This window comes from Rissa tridactyla, chromosome 1, assembly GCF_028500815.1.
Source record: "Rissa tridactyla isolate bRisTri1 chromosome 1, bRisTri1.patW.cur.20221130, whole genome shotgun sequence".
Classification (NCBI taxonomy): domain Eukaryota; kingdom Metazoa; phylum Chordata; class Aves; order Charadriiformes; family Laridae; genus Rissa; species Rissa tridactyla.
Window position 1 is genome coordinate 73,692,023 of NC_071466.1, and position 23,408 is coordinate 73,715,430.

Consider the following 23,408-nt stretch of genomic DNA (forward strand, 5'->3'; position numbering starts at 1 on the left):
CATGGAAACTGCTATAAAAAAGTGGAATAAAATTACTTTGCAATTATAATCATTTAAGTAGTTTCAAATATGCCTGAAGCGTGTGCAGATGAAAGTCCACTCTTTGCTGTATGATTTGTTAGGCAGAAAGTGTCATAGGACATTTGGTGCCGGTCCAGCAGAATATCTCCAAACTAACGACCTCCTCAGGTCATTAGTATTTCTTTTGAACACACAACCCCCCTCAAAGCCTGCTACAAACATTGGTAAAGCTAATCGCTATTACCCTTTTACAAATAGAAAAATGAGCCTTAGGGGCTATTTTTATTGTGATTTGATGCAACATTAATCAGCATTCTGAAGAAGAGACATACTTGAATGTCCCAGGCGGCATATATTTATTTTTCAGTGCTTATAATACTTTTTTTTTTCCCCTAAACCTCTTTGAGGTTGATGCTCTAATGCTCACAGTATGCAGCTCCCATTCATTACCTATACAAGGAGCTAATGTGATACGGCAGCACCACCGTCTTTGAAGAGCACCAAAGATGCTGATAATTAAAAACACAAAGTGCGCTCTTGCTAGTACTTTCCTCCTTATTCCTTCATGGGTTTCGATCTTTGCCCAGCAGATGAGGCACAGTCCTCGGAGGATGGAGAGCAGCTGGGCACCAGCGTGGCTGCTGTCACTCTGCTAGCATGCAGGGGTGATGGCCGCGGGGTGTCCCAGCACCTGCTGGCCTACCTCTTCTCGCTGTTGGGTTTTGGAGGGCATCCGTACCTCAGGAGTGGTGTTGAATCAAAGCTGTTGGAGTGCCCCACTCCCAAGACACTTGTGTTGTGCCTGAACCCCCAAAACAGGGCTGTGGCCCGGGTTTCAGTCCTAAATATCCACATTTGTTGCTAAATATCTAGGCACTAATTTCAGTGTGCTTTCACCTAGGTCTTCAACCTTTTCAAGCCCCCCATGTCGTTGCCACTTGCTCTTCAGGCTTTGTGTGACTGTGTCCCTTGCCCCAGCCCCGAGCATCACCCTGACACTCCTCGGGGAGGGAACCTGAGTGGAGAAGGGCTGCTTGCCCCCAACTAACCCTTCATCAGTCTCAGAGCTGGAAAAGTCTCCATACTTGGTATTTCATCTGCTTCAGAAGCTGAAGTAGCCCCAAGGCCTGTGCAGGGTGGGTGTTGCAAGCCATGGGCACCTCTCCCCCTCATCCCCAAGCCACCAGACCCCAGAGCAGCCCGGAGGGCATGGGCATTCCTCCAAGCCAGTTTTCACCCATCCCTTCTCACTGTGAGGAAGGATACCTCTCAGCACAGTGCTTGGCTTTGGCTGATTTTGGGTGTGCCTGCCAGCCCAGTCGCAGAGCCATACTGGTGCTGAGCCGGGAGCAGACCCGATCCCCACACGGAGCACTGTGCCGGCAGCAGACCCCCTCCCCGGCTGACAGATGGTCGGGCACCATCACCCCAGCTGCAGTTGGCATCCCACACGCAGCCCCAGTGGTCCCAAGGAGGGGTGCAGAAGGCATCTATCTGATGCTGCTTCATACATCTGCTGAAGTGTATTTTTTTCATATCCCCTGAGAATAATTAGCAGCGAATTGTCACGACTTTTACAAGAACAGGGGATAAACTCCAACAAAACCGAGTATTTAAAGGGCACTTCTGAGCGCAGTTTCAGATCTCACGAGAACAAATGGAAGAAGCAATTACAGCCCAAACCAAAGACTGTTAGGAGTTAATAACTGCATGAGCATAGCAGTAAAGAACGTCAAGAGTTAGCAGTCCCAGCATGTCAAAAGTTTATTTAATCCTCCTCTAAACAAGTAATATAACAAATCCTTGTTAGGAATGAATGATCTCTCACACATAGCTTAAAATAATCAAATTTTGATTTAAAACACCAAAATAGGTCAAATGTTATGGGTTCTTCTGGAAGAAATTCAAATCGTCCGGTCCAATTTTATTTTTTATTTGTAACATTTCACAGATGAATAAATGCGTTCTTTACGTAAAACCCACTTGCCCCGTTTCAAGCAGGAGTGCGTATTTGCCAGAGAATGAGACTCTTAAATGTTGACATATTCTGCTCCAGTAGCTCTGCTGTGCCTGATAGAAGAGATACTGTTGTACAGAGAAGGATACTGTTTCGGCACCTTTTCACCTTCCCACCTTGTCTTCAGCCTTCTTTCACTTAAAATTTCTTCCTAGCACAGGCTCCAAAGGTGAAGTAGAGGCTGAATAGTGTAAGGTGTTGGGTCACAGGTACGTCTGAGTCAATGCCGATGCGTTCCCAGTCGGCACCTGGAGTTGCCTTCCCTGGTTCTGGATCTGATTGAACAGTGGAGTTTCGGAAAAAGCAGGGAATCTCTTTGCCTCCATTTCCCGTTTCCCATTGAATGAGAATAATCACGGGTTTGTTTACTTTTGGTCTCTTAGGGTGTTGGGAAATGTACTTACGCAAAGATCTCTCACTAGAAAATAGAGTGACAGAATACAGCCCGATAATAAATTGGTACCGGTCTTGATAGGACGAGTCCTATTTCATACTAGTTAATGATCCTGGTAATAAGGAGAGCAAGTCCGTGTGCTTCGGTGTTCAGCTAGAAGGAAGAGTTGGAGAAAGTATGGATGAGAAAATTCTGGCAGACCTTTTGTTCACTCGCGATTCTTCCCTGGAACTGCTTTAAATTGCATATAGACTTCAAGCATGAGACATCTATAAAAATATGTAGTGAGGGCTGTTTGTTGCATCTTTGGAACAGTAAAAACTCTTCTGCTCTTAGTGTGAGGATAGTAGTATATGGAAAAATACAGAATGATTTCTTTAGACTAATAAAGACTCTGCTGGAGATAGTCTAAAGGTTTATAGAACTTTTGGAAAGATATTTACATATTTCAAACGTCTTTATTGTCAGTTTCCTACATTTTGCCTATTTTATTCAGTATTTTCATCAGCCATCTAGGCTGTCTTCAGTGCACTAAAAATATTTAAGTGCCTGATAAACCACGTACATCTGAAGTATTTTCTCTTATCAGTAAAAAATCATTTGCCTTGAAGGTAAAATAGTGGGCTAAATTAATTGCTAATGAAACCAGTTTTACTAGAGTGACACTGATGATGAAACTAACCCAGTATATTTCGTTTAGGAGATCCACATTTGGACCATTAACATTGTTACTAGTGAGTAAATTGAATTCTTTAGAAGTTATGTCATCCCTCGCATATATGACTTTTTAAACATATATTGCATAATATAGACACAAATTATTTGCAGTTGTACTAAATTAACATGTTATTATCTGTAGGGCTTATTCTTACTTAAATATCGAACCGATAATTAACCACAGCTCTGTCAATATTAAGTCCTGCATATTTTATTTCCACACCCAAAAGTACTTCTGAAATAATGATTGTTTTGATTGGACTCGATCTGACATCAAATATTGGCAAGTTAAATGATACTTAATGCCATTTTTTCGAAGGTGGAGGCTGTAGGCAGATTTTCTAGGAAACTATGTAGAATTCAGTTCCTGAGAACTCAGTATCAGATCACAGAATCACAGAATCACAGAATGGTTTGGGTTGGAAGGGACCTTAAAGATCATCTAGTTCCAACCCCCCTGCCGTGGACAAGGACACCTCCCACTAGACCAGGCGACCTCCCACTAGACCAGATGTATCAGATAATCATAAATTTCAAACATACAAACCAGCTAGTTGTATAATGGAGCAGATTTGAGCAAGTGGTCTTAATTCCAATGTGATTTTGAAAAAAGAATCAAAAAAATCAAACAAAAAAACCCAAACCAAAACAAAAAAAAACACCAAAAGACCAAAACCTTGAATTTCAGTCACGTAACAATCTGAGAATCCATTTCCTGCCCAGTTGGTTCATACTAACACTTCCTTACAACGCTGCTGTGGTATAGAACTTTGCTCCTATGGATGGCAGTCTGACAGCTGATGACAGAAAAAAATATTTCACAGAAAGCTTCAATTAACAGCCAGTGAGTGGGAAAAAATGAAAGAAGCCAGTATGTTTTGTGGATGCAGATGAAACTCAAACCAAAGCTAGTTTTGGTACTTTGCAAACTGAATTAAATTAACTTCTGAATCAGCATGGGTAATTGATATTTTGTTGGATACAATAAAAAAATCATATAGGTCAACAACAAAAAAAGTGTTCGTTTTCTCAGAAAAATGAAAAAAAATACTTTCAGAATTAATGGTTTCATTTAGCTTACCTCACTCCAGAAAGTGCCTGGGCAGCTTTATTACAGCACTAGATACAAGCTTATTTCAAAATAATGTTTTTGAGAGAAGAAAATGAAAGCATAGCATTTCAGAAATGTTAAAATAGTAATTTTACATAGAAATTAAACTTTTTTAGTTATTTAGGGAAAAGCATTTCTGAAATCTAGCAATTGTCAAGCATTTTGGCCAGTCCTCACGCTGTTCTTGACGGCTGAACTATTTGTCAGAAAATTCCCCTCAGCTCTAAATCCCTCACACAAGATTCTAGTTTGAGCCTCATCCACGCTCGAGCCTTTGTGAAAAATGATTGTTGACATTTTTCTCAAGATGACTCAACACTTCCAAAGATTTAGGACGGCAGAAAGAATTATCAGACATCATGTAGACTTCCAGATTATTATTTTTTACAAGATGGTTGCAGTAGTTAGCAGCTGGGTGGTAGAACTTGGCAATCAGAATACAATTGTGTCTAATTCATTTTTATACACTACACCTATTAGTTAAAAAAGGATATTTCTTTGGAAGTGCCGTTATGGCCCTGACATATGATTTTTGAATATGACTTTTTCTCAGAAACTGCCAGCATGGTACTGCCAGCATGCCAAGCTGGTGTCCAGAAGAAAATTGAAGAGCAGTGATAAAATGAAAGGGGAAAATAGAAGCCCTTCTTGCAAACAGGGGTTTGTAATAGATATTCTGACACGATATGAATGATGAGGGATGGAAAATTCATAATGGTGTGTAGAAGTGCAACACACGCTCTGCGCGTAGAAGACTGACCTATAACTCATAAGATAGTGTGTGTCGAGTGAGTTATGAGAGTTGTTCCCTGGTGTATATTTAAAAAGAGACATTAGAAAGGAGATATAGTGTGGTTTACTGTTTGAGAGCTAACTTCATAATTTTGTCCGAAAAGTGTTTTTAAAGAAAAAACACATGCTTTAAAAAAAAAAAAAAAAATATATATATATATATATATATTGCAGTCCAGGTGGTGCATTGCTGCACAGCACATGCAGGATCTGAACACTGGGAATAAAGCCCTTCCTCTCTCTGAAGGCGCAGCCCTCGGTTGATTATTTCTGCTGTTTCAATGTCCAATGGAGATTATTTCTAAGGAAGAGGAATTTCCCATGTTGAATCCTAGAAGGGGTTATCTCAAAGTGAAACAAGCAGGCCCCAAATGCTTGTTGCCATCAGACCCCAGGGCAGCTGAGGCTCTGTGTCAAGAAGCCCATGGACAACCTTGGCACCTTCCCTCCCTCAGCCCATCCTCAGAAAAACCTGACAACTCCTCCTGTATTTTGGTGGGACTGCTGTCAACACAGAGATGTCTTCCCTGTTGTGATTAACTTCTCCCCTTTCAGCATCTTGTGATCACGACAAAAGCAGAGAGGAGAAGAGAGAAGACTATGACCAATGCACCGTCTCCTAAGAAGTTTGTTGGCATGTCAAGTTTAGTAAAAATGTTGGAAATGCCCTGGCCATAGAGGTAGCCCCTTCGGGAGCAGTGCTACTCCTTTCTCCGAGCCAGGCACACAGGGTGCAGGTCTCCAGAACGAGCAGCGATCTGTTCACCCCGGGGGGCAGAATGCTCCCTGGAGTTTTGGCCAAGAACTTTGGTTTCCTTTTGTAGTCTGCCTCGTAAGGAAAAAAAATGCGTTTTCCCTATGCCTAGCTTGGCTGCAAATGAAAGGCACTGAGAAACCTGCTCATGGGAGAGCTTTAAGCCTGTTCCTGCAGAAATTTGAGGGCTGGAAATTTTGACAAAAATCACAGCAGCCGCTACATATTTAATGCACAGAACTTTCTACAGCCCACTCCTCAGCATCAAGTGATGACACATCAATCTGGCCATACATGAGCTTCCAGGTCTTTCTGCCCCTTCTTTTTTTTTTTTCCCCCCCCTTACCACGCATTTAATTAATTATTTGACAATATATTCTGACATTGTATTATTTCAACAATAGTGGAATGTAATGGTATGTAATTAGGAGCCGGAATGTAATAGTGGCATGAAGATGATTTTGGCAATGAGATATTTTTTTTTAATTAAAATTTCATTACTGCAAAAGTGATGTGCTATTGCCCTTTCCAGCGTGTGAGCAACAGTGCCCGTGAGTGAAAGGGATGACCCCCAGGGATGCGTAGCGTGGTTTGCCACCCCTGGTGCCCAGGTCCAGGATTCTCCTGAGATACTGCTCTTCCATACCATGAGGACCTACAAGGGCACAGTGTATTTTAAAGTCTCTACGAAGTGTTGATTTTACAGTGAAACCCCTTCGGCTTCTGCAGAGGAGGGAGGGGGGGAATTTGGTTTTGTTTAGGGGGTGTCTGTGAAGCTTCTGGGGTTGTGAGGAGCCTGTTGCACCACGGACCTGTCAATTTTCTGTATTTTATCCTCGCAGCCCATATCTTTAAATGAAATGGTATGCTGACTTTCACAGTAGCCAACTGGGTTCTTCTCTGTTTATTTGCTTGTTTTAATCATTTTGTCTCCATCTAGTCAAATAAACCTGTAAATTCAGTGTGTATGCTATAGAACCTCGTCCAAAACTGTACTGTCTCCCTTCTGACAGGGCTGACAGAGAGTATAATCACTTGTATTGTCCAGAGTACTGTTTACATAAAGGAGCAATAAATACCTGTTGAAATTTTTACTGGAGGCCTCCCAGATGGATGGTTCATTTATTATTACAGACAGGGTTTCATTTACTTAGTTATTAAAAGAAGCAGGCCGCTACAGCCCATTTATAACTATATTAAAACTAAATGAAGCTATAAGTATTGCAGACAGGATTGAGTAAAATACATATAGTGGCTTTCCAGGAAATGGCTAGGAAAAGTATTTAAAAGGAAATGCTGAAAACTTTGGGGGGTCCTAGTGTGTCTTTCACAGCCGTGAAAAGCTCCAGCTCCTGGCTGGAGCTCAGGAGGTTATGGAGGAGGTATAGTTCCCATATGTTCCTGTCCCACCGCTCAGTGCCATATATATATTCTGCAATAGTCTCTCTGTATCTGCCTGTCAGGCATGGCCCATCGGGAGGAACAAAAATAGCCTGTTCCTCCCCTCCTCTAGCCTTTATTGACATGAAAAGCTCCAGCCAGGGATATAAAATAACCATTTTCTTTATCCCAGAGCCAGAACATCATCAAATATCAACTCCAGCTACAGGAGGGGATGGAGCTGTTCTTTTGGCCTTGATCTGTAAAGCAAAGGCAGATTCCTCAGGTGGACACCAGAGGTCTTTGTTTTGATGGTATCACCAGAGGTCCAGCATGGCTGGCCATTAAATTAAAATAAAGGTTGTGGACGGTCTTTGTGGCACTTTTGTAGCACCGAGGACATTTCAGCAGACATACCCACCCCTGCTTTGATAAATCAGTCACTGGATGGGAAGCACGTGGTTGTCTGGGAACTGGATCATGATTTTATTATGCCCAAGCTGGACAAATAAAGGCCAGTCCCAACAAGGAAAGGCTGGTGACCCAAAGCAGCAGAAATTGTTGACCAGAAATGGAGTGGAAAAACCTAGAAACAAGGAAGTCTGCATTTTTTTTTTAAGCAGAGTTTGTTAGGTTAGCAAAAGGCTACATTTCCACTATCAAGGAAAAACCCAATTTTGCTGAAGGCCAGCTCAGCTTCAGTGGTGAAGTAAAAGTAGCAATTAGAAACGAAAAAGCAATCTGTGCAAAGAAGATGAAGTATAAAATACATGTAACATGAAAGAGGAAGATAACAATCAATCTAAAAGAGAAATCATTAAATACTGAAGATGGATAAAAGTAGTGGAGGATACCAGAGGAAAGTTCCAGGACAATGAGAATAAGGGTTTTCTTAAAGTATATAAAGAACAACAACAATAACAAAAGATCTAGGAATAGCCCCTTATTAGCTGGAAATATTAAAGCCATTAATAATATTAGAGTCAATAAATATTTTTTTATATGAGAAAAAGCAGGGTGCCTAGCAGACAGGCAGGAAGCTGAACAGTGTCTAGTGAGAAAAAATTATTTAAAATCAGTTACCCTAGATACAAGTATCTGTAAGCGTCAGATCTTCCATGCTACCTTGTAGCCACAAAGGCTAGTAAAATCTGAGGGTCATTTGTGATGTACCTTGAAATGTGGGGTAAACTGCAGGAGACAACTAATGCTATGCAGTATGCCAAAAGGCCATGGAAGATAGTCTAAGGACAGGTCACCTGGTACCTCCTACTGCACACAAAGTTTGGGGGTAGCCCAAATGGGTTTCCTTTAATTCCAAGGAACTGAAGGACAACAGTATAATTATTTGTGTTCAATATTTTACTTTCAAGGAAAGAAATATAAGTTCTTATCAACCACAGCTGATTTCATTCTGTGAGGAGCTGGCAACTAGGACGTGGTAGGAAATTATATGCACTGATGGTAGAACTTTGTGGAGGATGACAGAGAAAGGAACAATGAGGATGGAGCAGGTTATCAAATAGTCTGAATAATTTAATAATTTCACCTCACTTAAACAAAGGAGGCTTGAAAGAAACCAACCACATGAAGTTGTATAACCCAGAACGAGGGATGTCCTCCTGACTCCGTTTTCGAGTGAGGACTCTACCCTGGGAAGCTGTAGCTCCAAAAGTGCTTGAGATGGAGGTGAGCAGGCAGGTGGGAGTGGGTGCCAGCAGGATGCCCCGGCATGGAGAGATGGTGCCAGCCCCTGGCGTGCGGGGCAGAGCCTGGGGCATCTTGCAGGGACACAGAGCTGCCACTTTCCCCATCGCTTGGATGATGCAACACTTCTTGTTTCCGCACAGCGATACCTGAGCAAAGTTTGAGAACCCCTAGCCTAAATGATCTCATTTCCCTCAGCCAACCAGCGAGATAGGAATAAACACCACTGCAGCATCGGCTGTGAACGTTGCTAAATGAATGGTCAGCATTATACAGATGACTGCAGTCATCCGCAAGAGAGCAGGAGGATAAAAATGTGGGGGATGATGACTCCAGCATGAGGACAGATGCTTGTAAGGCTGGGGATTAGGCAGAAAGAGGCTATTTGTAAGGAAATAATCACCAAGGACAAAATCAGATGCTGCACCTTCAGTGGGGAGACTTGGCAGTGGCAGTTCTGTCTCAGACACATTAAATTCCCTGAGATGTCTGCCACGACTGCTGACACACAAGGCGGTAGCGCAGTTCATGCACTCTTATTTCATTTCGCATTTGAAATTAATATTTTGTAGATGGCAACATCAGCAATTGCTAGGAAATCAGAGGCAGGGAGTTAGTAAATAACTGCTAATCACACCCAGAGAGCTTGGAGGGAACAGGGGCAGGGAGGCAAGAAATGGATTGGAAAATTGCGAGCAGCGCATTCATAACTTTATTCCCTGAATGTGTTTCCTCCTGTCACACGGAGCATGATTAGCCATGAAACTCTGCTAAGTCCTCAGAGTGATTGGACTACTTAGGTTGGTGCTTAGGCGTGAGACACCAGTACGTCGCTCATCACTTTTCCCTCTCTCTTGAGTATTCCTGCATTTTTAGGTGGCTTCCTTGCTCAGGGAGTGGGCTCACATGGGTTCGTTTCCCTGCTTTTCTGAAGAAATTCTCCTGTTTTTAAGGAGGTAGTCTGAGTCCTTCTGCCCAAACTCCGTTCTCGAGGAAGTGCTGTGGGCTGCGGGGCACTTTCTTGCCACCCTGCCAAGGAGCCAGAAAATTTGGGATGTGGTTCAACTTGCACTTGTTCTCCCCTTCTTTAAAGGGAAAGAACATCACTGGGGCAAACGCAGTCGCTCGCCGGTGCAGCTGCTGTGGAGGAAGCCTTATTTCAACTTCTGCTTGTAGGAGAGAGTAATGGCTGTATCACTCGGAGAGGACTGCCTTGCATTTCTAATGAGACCATCAGTGTAATGGGAATTTAGCAGAGCATTTAGCCGGTTTAAATGGTTTTGGAGAGCGGTGTAGGGCAGCCTAGATGGATGCAAGCCAAGGACAGAAAACTTTTCCTTCAGAGCATCTATTTTTTATTGGAATTGCTAATTCTATTTCTATAGACTGAGTCCGTTTTTCGGGCATTTAAATTCTACACTCTGGAATTAAATCTCACATTGATATATATGCTTCATTCCAGCATTAAGTACATTAATATTTCACCATTCTGATTTTACTGGCTTTCTTCCTCTGTTTTTAATTAGATTTGACGGTATTCTATATAATCGTGTTTTCCTACATGTTTCTGTGTAGCAGAACTTGCACAAACTGTTTGTTGAGGGGTTTTTACAACTTAAACATCGTATATTCAGGGTGAATTTTATATGCTGCAAGCAGTGCTTGCAGAGGTCTTACAAGCCTGCTGAAGGCTCTATTACAGCATTTATAAAATATCCTCTTGATCTAGTTGTTTACCTCAATCCGTAAGCTTTTGACTGTATTTCGTATAAAACACGAATAAATACTACGCTTTTCAGATAATATAAATGCATGAGCTTTTTTAAAGTGAAACATTTGCATCAGTTATAGCACTAAAGTGAAAAATAATTTCAGCACTCAGGATCTAATTAATTAAAAATTACTACTGTATGAAAACAGCTACTCCTCTATTTAGGATTAGTAAACAAAGCTATTTGAAATACCTGTTTTGGCTGTAGGTAAGTAGCAAACATAACTGGCCATCTGTTATGTGCAAGTAACCAAGGTAATAGCAACAATATTAGGTTTTTTCCTTTTTTTTTTTTTTAAATGAAGGAAACGTGTTCATCTGTTTCTTATGAATTCTCCATATTTTTTTACTATTTTTCCTTGCATTTCTCTTTTAGAAAGCAACCAAAGACAGCCAGAAACCAAAGGTACATTTGTCTCATTGGAGCGTAAGTCATATTACGTACGTGAGCACTCGTAGCTGAAATAATCCCAGTAACACAAGGGCACAGTCTGGATAGGAACGGCAAATTCCCACCTGGCGTTCTCTCTCATTTTGCTGGGAACAAGAGTTAAAGGTCTTGCACAGTGTCATGCCTCCAGGAAGGTTTGGTTTTGTTTTGCTACAACGTGAGGCAATACTTTTCTTCTCCTATATCAGCGCATCAGTTGTGACTTCAAACATCTGGAGCCAGTCTGAGAGCCTTCTAGCATACTGCTACTTAGAATGATATCCGTTTTCTTCCTGGGTTTCTGGTAATATTGAAACTAATGTCCAGTTCTTGAAAGGTCACTATGCATTTATGGGAAAGAAAATAAAATGTCAATATTGTGCATTAAAAAAATAAGATAATTTTCCAAACAGTCTCATTCAGATGAAACATTGTGGTGTGAGCACTTAGTTATCTGATTTTCATATTTCATCACAACTCTTTGCTTTGTGGGGTTCCTCTTCAGCTAAAATCAAAGTATTTTTCCACTACTGAAGTTCCTTTCCTACATAATGAGCAGAAATCACAAAAGTCTGTAATAAACATGGTATTCTGACTGAGATGCTGCCTAGCATCAAAATGGAACAATATCCTTGATCAGATTAACACATTCATGAGCTCTTTCACAAATTGCAAAGATGGTGACTTCTGAATTTATTTAAATGACAACTGCAATATACGTATGTTTGTGCTCAGGGCTTGCAAACCATTGGCAGAGGGACACAAGGAGGCTTTTGCCCCTCATTTTCATAACCTCTCTTGAGGATCTTCAGGGCCTCTTTTCTCATCCTTTGATTTATGTGCCAAAAGGGGATCTCTCTAATCACAAAACAAAACCACAGAGGCATTTTTTGAGAGTTTTACAGCTCAATAAGTAGTTTGCAGGGGGGAAGGAAAGAATTCATTAGGCTGAGGAATGTGAAATGTATGAGAGGTTAAAGTGACTCTTTCACATGCACGAGGAGATGTGCAGGATGACTCCTCGGTGTCTTCACCCTGGAAGAAAGTAGATACTCTCCTAAGTCGGGCTACACTGGAAGGGTCTCAGACTGGCTCCAGACATTAAAAGTTGCAACTAATTCCCAAATGGCTGTTGAAGAGCACCTCCCCCAGACAATGCACCATTGACATCTCCTTCCCCAGCAGCTCTTTCTTGTCCAGCTCTTTCAAACCCAAAAGTCTCTGACCTGCGCCCTGGCTCTACCCTCACACTTGAAACTTGATGTTACTTCCTGGAGGGGAAAGCAGATGTCTTCCTGCTATCCCCTGGACTCTGGCTGGGGCTGAAGATAATTCTTGCTTGGGACTTGACTTTCCAGCAACAACAAATCATGAAAAAATACGGAGAAAACGGTGAAGCTGCCTCTCAACTTAACCATTCCCTTTGAGCAAGGTGCTTCCCAGGCAGCCCTGGATGACCTCCCATCTCAAATCCCAGGTACTTTTGACCAGGAGCATCTCCTGGCCCTTCAGCATGCTGGGATGAGCAGGAGTCCTGCAGGGTCCATCTGCAGCGCCCCACATGGTCACCCCCCCATGACAGCCTACCGCACCAATGCAGTGAGCAGCCCCCAGATGAAAGAAGTCAGGCTTTCCATTAAGCTAAGTAGGAGAACTGGACGTTCAAGTCACATTGGTATTGCCAGGTACTGGCTATCGATGCCCTCTACTTTCTGTCCGTTTTCCATTACCTGTAAGTAGCCCCTTGCCCCCCTCCTTTCCTACGGTAACTGAGTGGAGCAGCACCCCAGGCTGAAACCCCTTAACTGGTTACTGGAGAAAGAAACCAGCTGGCTTGCTGAGGCATTTCTCAGTATCCCAAACTCATCCTCATTTCCTTTCATTACGTCTCTACCTGTCACGCTCTTTGCAGAGAAAGGAACAAACGCATTAATTAGAGTACAGTGAGCGCTCCTGCCCGAGCCTCCCACCCCTCGCTGCCTCTGTGAACTTGCGGAGTTTTCACTAAAAATGTGTAATTAGGTTCTGCAAAATAACTTCCTGACCATACCCGCTCTTTTCAAGTGCAGGAGCCCTAAGTGGTGGTGTGTGTTTTTCAGAGCCACTTCAAGTACCACTTCATTTTTCTAGCCTTTGTTTACAAAATTATATTTACTCATCTTTTTACATCAAAGCCAAATCCGTTTTGAAAAATCTTTGAGCCTATGGACAATGTCACTTACTGGCCTGGATTTTGCGTATTCTGAAAAGGGTGTTATAGAGAATAGCTATAGATAGGCTGTGTTGAAAATGCTGTGTTTGCACATGAGCTTGTATGTGTTTGTCTGTCCGTCCTTATACTAGTTTGCCAGAATACCTAAAGAAATTCCTTCCTGAGCAGGGGTTTGATTTAAACATGATCTGAAGTGCTCTGCTAACATAGGGTGTGCCAAAGCTCATTCGGTGCTGAATCTGTGCCAAAGTGCTATTCAGATAGATTACAAATTAACATAATGCCTCTTGTGAGGTTAAAGTATTTTTCTTCTCTTCTCTACTCCCTCTCTTCAAATGGGTTCTACTGGTGCGGTTATGGACTTTTTCTTTTAACCGTCATCATTGTCATGATGGAGATGCGCTGTTGAAGAGGAGTGTTCCTCAAAAGCATCCAAACTCAAAATTGAACTAGCATCCTTAGGGTGTTTAATGCAAACTAGAGTCCCTCTAACACAAATACCTCCTCCTCACCCAGGGTGTGCTTCAGCCTGGGCTTTGAGAGCTGCCTGGTGTCCAAAGAGCCTCCCTTTCCAGGACTGCTGGTGGGTGAAGCTGAAGTTGGTGGTGACTGTGTGTCCTGCTCCAGCTGTAGCTTTATAGATCAGGGCTGAGGGCCTCCCCTGACAGTGAATGCAGTCATAGAATCATAGATCATAGAACCATAAAGTTACCTAGGTTGGAAGGGACCTTTCAAATCATCTAGTCCAAACGTCAGCATAACTCTGACAGGAACCATCACTAAACCATATCTCTAAGCACTACATCTACCCGTCTTTTAAATACCTCTGGGGATGGTGCCTCAACCACTTCCCTGGCAGCCTGTTCCAACGCTTAATAACCCTTTCAGTGCAAAAATTTCTCCCAATATCCATTCTAAACCTCCCTTGATGCAACTTGAGGTCATTTCCTCTTGTCTTATCGCCTGTCACTTGGGAGAAGAGACCGACCCCCACCTGGCTACAGCCTCGTTTCAGGTAGTTGTAGAGAGTGATAAGGTCTCCCCTCAGCCTCCTTTTCTCCAGGCTAAACAATCCCAGCACCCTCAGCTGCTCCTCATAAGACTTGCTCTCCAGAGCCCTCACCAGCTTTCCAGACCCCTCACCAGTTTCCCAGTCTGAGAACCAGTGAAGAGTTTTAGGGACAGAGGTTATACCTGCACCGCTCCCGCCTTTACAAGGTAGACCTCTACACTGGCAAGCTGTCTTAACCTGATACAGCCTTGTGACAAATGCATGGATCAGGCAGGCCAGATCCTACTCTAGGGAATAAAAGCAAGCAAGCAAGCAAGCGTTTTATGATGACCTGTTTTTTCCTATCCCCAGCGTTAGGAGATTGTTTGTACGCTGATGGTAGTTCCAAAAGGGGCCGCGAGCCCCAGGCAGGCAGTGCTTTTCTTGGAGAGCAGCGCTTCTGAAATGAGAAACAGACAGGGAAAATAAAGACGGGCTAAAACGTACAAGTAAGGAGAGGCTGATGGGCCAGCGCTGCGGTTGCTTGTTCCTTTTGTGTGGATGCCTCATTCTTGCACTCCTGGTGCCTCACCCTCGCTCCACTCACACCTCCACTCAACCTGAAGGCTTGGAAGCATCATAGCTACTTCTAATCACGGATTGACAATACACATGTTTTTTCTATGTTGATACAAAAAGCCGGGACACTAATAAATACATGAAGCTGCCTAGAACATTTCATTGTACACTTTTGATTTTCCAACTTCCATTTAAATTGCTAGATCTTAAATAATGTATTTAGCTACCACCTCACTAGCAGAAATTCACATACTCAAGCTCAAGGGAGAGCAGGCAGTGACACCCTTGGCGCTCTGCTTTTCACACAATAAGCACATCTCTGTCTGGTTAAATCACTATCAGTGCAGATTTTATCACGTCTAATTACATAGCGGCCAGTCCCAGATCTGAGCTTTATGTTTTCAAGCACTGTTTTCTCAGGGATCCCCTAAACAGATCTACATAAAAAAATGAGCAATTATAAGATTATTTGGGTCCCTACGAGTGGTGGGAATCCAAAGTCAATGTGGATCTTGCAATGTTTATGGGAAGCTTTGCCTCTCTGACATATTTTAGCTCCTAGGAGCTATATCCCGTGTCATTCCTACCTGTCCCCTTTGCTCACTTCTCAGCAGGGCTTGTTAGCTTGGCCGGTGGCTGCATCGACATGGCCACTGGAGTTTTTGCTAACTCGGAAGATGGCAGAGGGAGCTTTTTCCTGCCTGTGGACATATTTCTGGATAAAACACAGGCATGTCTTGCTGTGAGATTGTCAAGTTCCTCTAACTCAATGGGTGTCCTATAAATTTGAGGCGCCCGCATTGCCATGAGATTTTGCTGAACTTGGTATGTTGGGTTTATAGAGGAAAAATCTTGGCACAAGCAGAAGGAAATGTGGGAAAAAAAGCAGGATAGGAGTCTTCAAGAAATGAACTAGTGGGAGTTTCTGCTCTGACCCCCGATCCTGTTCCTATACACCTACGTTCCCCGAAAGGTGCCGCGGGGAAATGGGGAAGCAGCTGTGACGGCAGCAACAGGCAGGGACTGTACATCTAGCGAGGAGCTGAGGAGAGGGTGGTTGGGCTCGGTGCTCCTTTAAGACGCGGCACACCATGTCGCCCATGTAAGAATCACACTTTTCAGGCACGCTCTTGGAAGATCTAGGCACAAGTACAAGGAGGTAGTTTGAAATTACTACAGATGTCTTCTTTATATATTTACACTCCGGGGACCACCCACGTCACAGGATGTGTTAGAATTGCTCACCAAGCTTTCTTCTGGTGCTAAGACAAAATTACAGATTCTCTTTTCCCAGAATGCAATAAAAATTAGCAACTTTCTGAATTATTATTATTATTATTACTATTATTATTATTACAGAGGCATTTTTTAAAAATAGGTCCCATTCTTCAAGACCTTTCAAGCACTGGGGGAAATCTTTGCACCTCTTCATCTCCTTTAACTGCTGGTTACTTCACACCAGCTTGTAAAAAAAAATGCATGGTGGTAAAAACAAACTACTCTTCTTCATGAGCCAGTTTAAGGAAGGGGAGGAAAGGATAAGGGAAAGGAGGATAAAATCACCATTAGAAAAGATGCATTGTTTTCTATGTTTGTATGACAGTGAAATCCTTATGGATACTTTTGTGCACTGAGACAATATATTTTGGTTTTAATTGTTTCAGTCAATGTCAATTTTACATCAAACATACAATAAAGTAAAAATGGCCTTTGGGAAACATCACTGAATCTTATTTTGTGCTGCAGTACTGCCAGTGTAAATATCTACTTCTTTTTTGTAAGCTCAAAGCCAAATGGAGCAAAATTTTCCTTTCCGAGAGACTACTGACCTGTCAGCATCAAAAATATTATTTTTAGCATATAAAAATTGTTTGTCAGTGATTGTAATAACAAGAATCTTTGCAAAATCCATTATTACTCTAGTAAACATTTTCCCTTAGGCAGTAATAGTAGGAAATGAATTAAGAAGTTAGTTGATAGCAACTGGATAAGAAAAAACATCTACAGAGTTACTGGGATAAAATATATTTTCTTTCTATTTAAATTATTAAATGTTTACGGTAGCTCAGAGAAGACATCAGAGCTAAAGCATTTTGGTAAATTATAATTTATTCTACTGCTTGCTTTCCAGAATGCTAGAAGATGACCTCAAGTTAAGCAGCGATGAAGAGGAGAATGACCAGGTAAGAACCAGACAACTAACATGTCACTTGTAGCATGTTTCATGTCAAGACTGAACTACTGCAAATATTTTGCTAATGCTTTTTCAAAACATACATAAAGGTTATCAAAATACATGGCAGTACTGTAACTGGAGTAACAGATGTTGCTGCTCGGAGCCAGCCTCCGTGTGCGAACTGCTGGATTGGCGGGGAACGGTCCGCAGCACTCTTGATTTATTATCTTGATGCGACCCAGAAGGTTTTTGTATCAGTCTCCTCCTGATTTGATTTTGTTTTGTTTTAAAGAGCGGCCAAGGAGGGGAGAAACAGGAATTCAGGATTCAGGGTTCAGGCCAAACTTTGCAATCATGAGCTGGCCCCAGGGATTAGCTGCTGGGCTGCTTAAGTCTTACCTGCCTAGAGCCTCACTGGCTTCCCCCCAGCCCTCGCCTCCCCTCTGAACATTTTCAGTCCAGTCTCTGCGTGGCCCATGTGTGCTAAGAAAGCTAAGGACAGCTGAGAGAAAGCCTTGGTCGTGCGTTTGGCTCACTCCACAACACAGCAATTAGGGCAATTGCCTGGGTTTTAACAACCCCAGAGTACCTGACTGGGAGCAGATATGTCAGCCAAAGTTTTCCGTCTGTCAGGAGAGTTGGGTTTTGTTGGCAGGGGGGAGGTCTCTACCAATTTTTCCTTAAAACGTTACTGTGTTTTGCCTAAATCATTAAGCACTCACTAGAATAGGACTAGATCTTGACTTTCCCACGGTCGGCCGAGTGCCTCAGTGCCAAGCCGTGCTATGCCATGCTCTCTCCTTCTTGGTATACTGGCATGGGTGATGTGGTTGGGGATGAGACCAAAAGCCACTTCCCTTCCTTCTTGCATTAAAACGCATGTCCTGTACCTTCACCAGGGCATATGAGGGCGGTACTGCCCCTGGTTGCATCTCACAGATGGATCCACACCTGGATATAACATGGGTTTCAAGTGTGGTTATTTCAGTCAAGGCTAACTGGAGGTATCTAGACTTTTGAAATTCAGGATCTGGGACAGATAGCTCTAGGTATGTAGGCTTGAAGCTCTTCCAGGGTTTTCTTTAACTCTTGTTATTAGAAGTCTCTATTTTACAATATATTCCAAACAACAGGTAAATCAAAACCTTCTAATATTTATACTAAACCATTATTTCATCTACTTTGAGTAAAGCTTCTTGGTGTTAAGAAGATTCAGCACATAGATTCAATTATTTACATATTTATGCAATTTCTTTTTGTTTAATGCATTTCATCCTGGAACACTTCACATTTAATTACTCTTCCTGCTTGTCTAGATAGTTTAAAATACAGTGCATAGACAGCGTAGGGCAAAGTAAAGTGAGGGACAGAAGGGATGTCTGAAGAATAGCAATAGCACACCAAGGTGCGGTGGTGCTTGCAGCGAGGAGCTGGGTGGTAGAGGAGGGGAGAGCCAGCAGTCAGGAGAGATGGCATGTCCTTCAGGAAGGAAGGGAGATGGGATCCTGCGCAGTGGATATCAGTATGGAACAAGCTGGTAAAGCCTGAGGGCTGAAATTCTGTTTTGCTTCGTAACAAGCAGAAAAAGACCTGTGAAAGCGTGTATTGCGCAGGAAATGAAAGAACAGTAGTAGATTTAGGCGGAGAAGGGAGAGTGGAAAAGTACTGCTGTCAGAGCGCGCACACGCAGCACCTTCAGTTTAGTGCTGCCACTTACAACTATTAATATCTTTCATGCGCTTGGATTGCTCTGTATTATGCGTGCTACACAAGGTCTTTGCTCCGTAACCGGAGCTTTAAAGTACAGCTGATACAGCCTGGGTCTTTTCGCCTCGGTGCTTGAACAAGCTCTGCAGAGCCAGGGGAGAGTTTGCGGGAAAGAGCAGAGCTGAGATCCCATTGCTCACTTCTAATCGTCACGGGCTCCGGCGTGAGCAACCTTCGGCAATTACTTCGTGACTTGGTCCCCTTTCCTCGTCACATTTTTTTCTAACTTGACTGCGCAGATAAAAATCTCCTGGAGGCACAGGCCGGCTCCTGCTATGTGAAATGCTTTGCAGATCCTCAGCTGAGACCTGCAGGTTTGCTTCATGAACAATCCTAAATAACTGTGCCTGCTGGATAAACAAAACACTACGTTTCCATCTACCTAGCAGGAAATAGGCCCAAAAAAGAATAACACAGACCCCCTCTGCCAATAAACGCACAGATTACAACGTGGATCTGTGTCTAAATGTCAGTGGGAGAACCCGTTTCCTTCTACTTCCTAATTCTGAGGCTCTTTAATCTCTGATCTCCTCCTGAGCTCGGGAAGAGGAAAGAAAGAAATCAAAAATGAAGGGACAGGCATAGTACACGAGTGATTCCCAGATACTCCTTGTGTAATAAATTAAACTTTGAGCAATCAGACTCATTTTCATCCAATTTCTCAAAGAGCTGAAGGTAAATGGTACAAGAACCAGGAAGCTTTTCATTTTGCTAATTTCTAAACAGGGAAACTTAGGGGAAAGACTTGGAAAACTTCAGAGGAGATTTCGTGTTTGCGCCTGAAATCGCCGAGCAGCGAACGGGAAGTTTCTGAAGCAGAGGAAAAAGGGGACAGGTGCTCCTGCACTCCCAGGGCTGGCATTTGGAGGGCTGCGACTGACCCAGGGAATGTGAGCCATGGGCAAGAGAGGCCAAATGCAAGACGAAGGCATGATTAAGAGTTTCGGGACCCACAGTGGGCAAGGCATTCCCAACCCTTCCCTCCGCGTCAGCAATTAAGGTAGTGAGATTCACAGACCCAGGAGAGACAAAAGAGGCTGGGTTTGAGCTGAGTGTGTGTGCGCCCACAGTAATTACGTTATCCACACATATTAGTCTCTTAATTTTAATTACATAAATGTATTTTTCCTCTTTAATGAGCATAGTTTATCCATTTAAACTGATCATTTTAATTTTACAGGCAGTGATCATAGGATCTAATATGCAGAAGGAAAATTTCCTGTTGGCATATTTTACATCACACAGATTGAAGAAAATATACTTTTTAATCCCCAATCAATATCTGAAGAGCATGCAATTAACAGATACCAAGGTAGTTAACATAAATCTGCAAGTTAAAGAGCCAATTCTTTTTGATTTATAACACATAGAGTAATAATTTCATCATCATCTCTCCCAGAAAGCATCCGAAGCTTTGTAGCATGAAGATGTCAAAATTGTACTTAAGATTGTTCGGAGTACTGAATTGTAGTGGTTATTGCCTTTTGGTTCCTTGAAGTGTGGCATAGCACATGAAACTGTCCCCATTATAATACCCTGCTCTTCTCTGTAGAGGTCACTGGATAACTTAAAGCAGTCTTGGGTGAAATATTAAAAGGAGATTGTCAATTGTAATTTGAACAATCCTCTTTTTTCCCCCCTACTTGTCCTTTTACAATATGAAAATTCTGTAATAGAAAGTAGTTCCTTTAAGGGGAAAAAGATCCCTGGCATCATTTGTGCAATTCATGTCAATCAATAGCCAAATAAATTAACTGACTGGTACGCATACATGGAATAACAATCTAACATATTTTTGCAACCCAAGTCTGCTTCCTTGCATGCATTTTTTCTGCACAGGATCAGGTTGGTTGCCGCTGAAGTTTTGTGGCTGTGAAAATTTATTACCCACAGAGTCAATCTGCATTCTGGCTGCCAAGTCTGAATAAATAGAGTCATTGTGCTTGTCTGGAATATGTAACCAAAGTTCATCCAGTCAGCTTGACTTTCACATCCCGTGGGATTCATAAAAGCCAACACCCTGGTATGTGCTCTTGATTCCTGCCAAAATTTTGTAAAATTGTATAAACAGAAGTTGAAGAAGCAATCAGAACACATGCCCGGGGACATGGCTCCACAGTCCAGCCCCTGCTGTATCTTGAAAGGAAAGACCCAACTTTAGTACCTTTTTTTTTTTTTGAAAAAAAAGTGATCGTATGAGTATCCCCCTGCAGCAGCAGGTAAATGCAGAGGCTGAAGACACCCTCTGCGCATGGTGCACAGGGAGGCACCGAACAATCCTCTCGGGTTCATTAATTTTGCTTGTGCTTCCAGCAGCAAAGGAAGAGGGAAGGCAGCATTTGCCTGCAAGTGGCTGCCCTCCTTAGGAAGGGACAGGGGCAGGCTGGCCCTGTGGGGTCTGAGCGGTGTGAGTGAAACCGGCCCCTCCGCAGCCAAGCCAAGACAAACAGAAAGCCATGTCCCTTCACAGGAGACCTCAGGCGAAGAGCAGCCTCGAGAAAGTTCACCAGGAACAGCTTCAGCACCATAAAATTAAAGTCTCCGCAGCCTGGTCTGGCTCACCACCCAGAGCCCCACAGGCCGACGGCAGCCCACCCAGCCTGGTGCTCTCCCAGGGGTCCCAGGGCTGTCCCTTGCCCACGGCCAGCGTGGGCTGCCAGCCCCAGGAGACCCGTCCATGCTCCAGTGTCATCCTGGCCGTGGCTGAGCCAGAAAGCTTAAGGCTGATTGGAGTTGTACCCACAGCTCCAGTGGGGACATACGTTCCTTGTTTCCTCCTTGTCATGTATGCGCTGAGGGATGCCAGGGCTCAGCGCTGGAAATGCATCTTTCTGGCAGGATTGTCTGCAGCACAGGAGTTTAGGACCAGCCAAATCCATCTTGTCGTTTCAACAGGACAAAAGTCCATCTATGTGACCAACGGCAATTTGTGTGACCATGTCCCTACATAAATAGTATTAAGAAGTGATTTATTTTTTTAAGTCATAAAATCATGCTTTGTGTCTTTAACGGTAGCCAGAAACAAGAGAGATAGAATGTATTTAAAGACCATCTTTTTAATAACCTGTAAGACTTTCCTCTCTCGTTTCCTCATATGGACTGACAATCAACAAAAAGATAAAAATTATCCTGAAATGAACAGACATGCGTACACCTTCTTTCAGAAGGAATAATTTTGAGTAGAGTCCGCATAAGCACGACTTCTGCATATGAAATGTAATATTCCAGCTAATTTGAAGCATTCTGTAATGAATTTTGCAACAAATTGGAAAAGGGGCAAAGTGTCTACAAGCTTCCTTTCCATAAGACCTCCTCTGTTAGGACAGCGCTTTCTGATGTCGAAGATCAGCCGAGCAGAGCGCAGTCAGGTACATCCAGAGAGAAGAGTTATATTGGGCAAATTATAACATGCCACCGCATAGCCCTGTTCATCATTAGAACTATTTTTAGGCAGTGCTAATTGTGTTCACATATGCCATGTCCGAATATTTTAACCACATTAAATCATTTTAGTGTTGTGCTCCCTTTTATTCACCTCTTCATCACCACGATACCTGATGCTTGATCAGAAGAGAAAATTAGTGGAAAAGGAGATGAGAACACTCAGCCCTGGGAAAAAAAACTCAGAGCCTGCATCATTGCTGCGAATTAATTTCTCTCTCAAAAAGTGCCCTGATAAACTTGGGGGGAAAAAAGTCTTTCTGATGAGAAGTTTCTCACTCCACTGAGCACAGGAAACTTATTTCATGAAGTCTGGCCACGTGCGAGTCTGCAACCAAAACCGCACAAAGCAGAGATAAGCAAAAGTGGAAAAATTAACTTTTGGGTTAAGGAATGGCTGGAAGCTTAGGTGGTTTTGTACGTAATCCAAATGCTCTGCTCAGCCCTCTGTCACTATAACATGAGTGTGTTTTTAGACTGGAGGAATAGCCACTGTAACAGCCTTTCTGAACTCGGGTAAGTCCATTATTTCCTGCGTATTAGAGAAGCAATCCTTTTGGTATCCAACTTAACGAAAATCAAGAGTAAGATTTAAGCCAGCTGAGCCAAGCTTTTTTTTTGTGGTTTGCCAGCTCTGATTTTAAAATCTCTGTGACATCTAAATTTGCACTTTCACAAGGCATGACAAGAAGACCAAGATTGCCTCACTGAAGCTGTCAGATGAAACAAAATAAGAGCTCAGTCTTGTCCTGCCAAACTTGGCCCACATCACTGCCTATCTTACAAAATCAGATTCAATGTCTGTCATGCACTGGCAGGCAGGATCAAGCTCTAAATTTGAATGCCACCACCATGAATGACAGTGAAAAAGGTTAGAGATCAGCTTGGTTCTTGGACGCGCGCAAAATTTGGGGACATTCAAACACCGCACTCTGATCTCCACGCTCCTCAGTAGCAAACCTCTAAAAATAGACTGGAAAATAAAATACAAGGGCATCTTTCTTGTCTCTTCCCGTTGATGCCGTGACCAAGCTAAGTTTTAGCTCTAGCAAATCTCCAAAGCCTGCCCTTTTCCACTGGTATCACCTTTTTCCAAGTCTAACAGTTTCTCTCTGTATCTACTGTAACTTCTTTAATCCCATCTTCTT

The 23,408-nt window shown here is 42.8% G+C and overlaps 1 protein-coding gene across 1 annotated transcript in view; it reads left to right on the plus strand.

The window, feature by feature from the left end:
* Positions 1–23,408, plus strand: part of AFF3 (ALF transcription elongation factor 3) — a 327,221-nt gene that overhangs the window by 219,185 nt on the left and 84,628 nt on the right. The window contains exon 8 of the mRNA XM_054190585.1: positions 17,008–17,059. Within this exon, the coding sequence (XP_054046560.1) occupies positions 17,008–17,059 (52 nt within the window). The remainder of the gene's footprint in view (positions 1–17,007; positions 17,060–23,408) is intronic.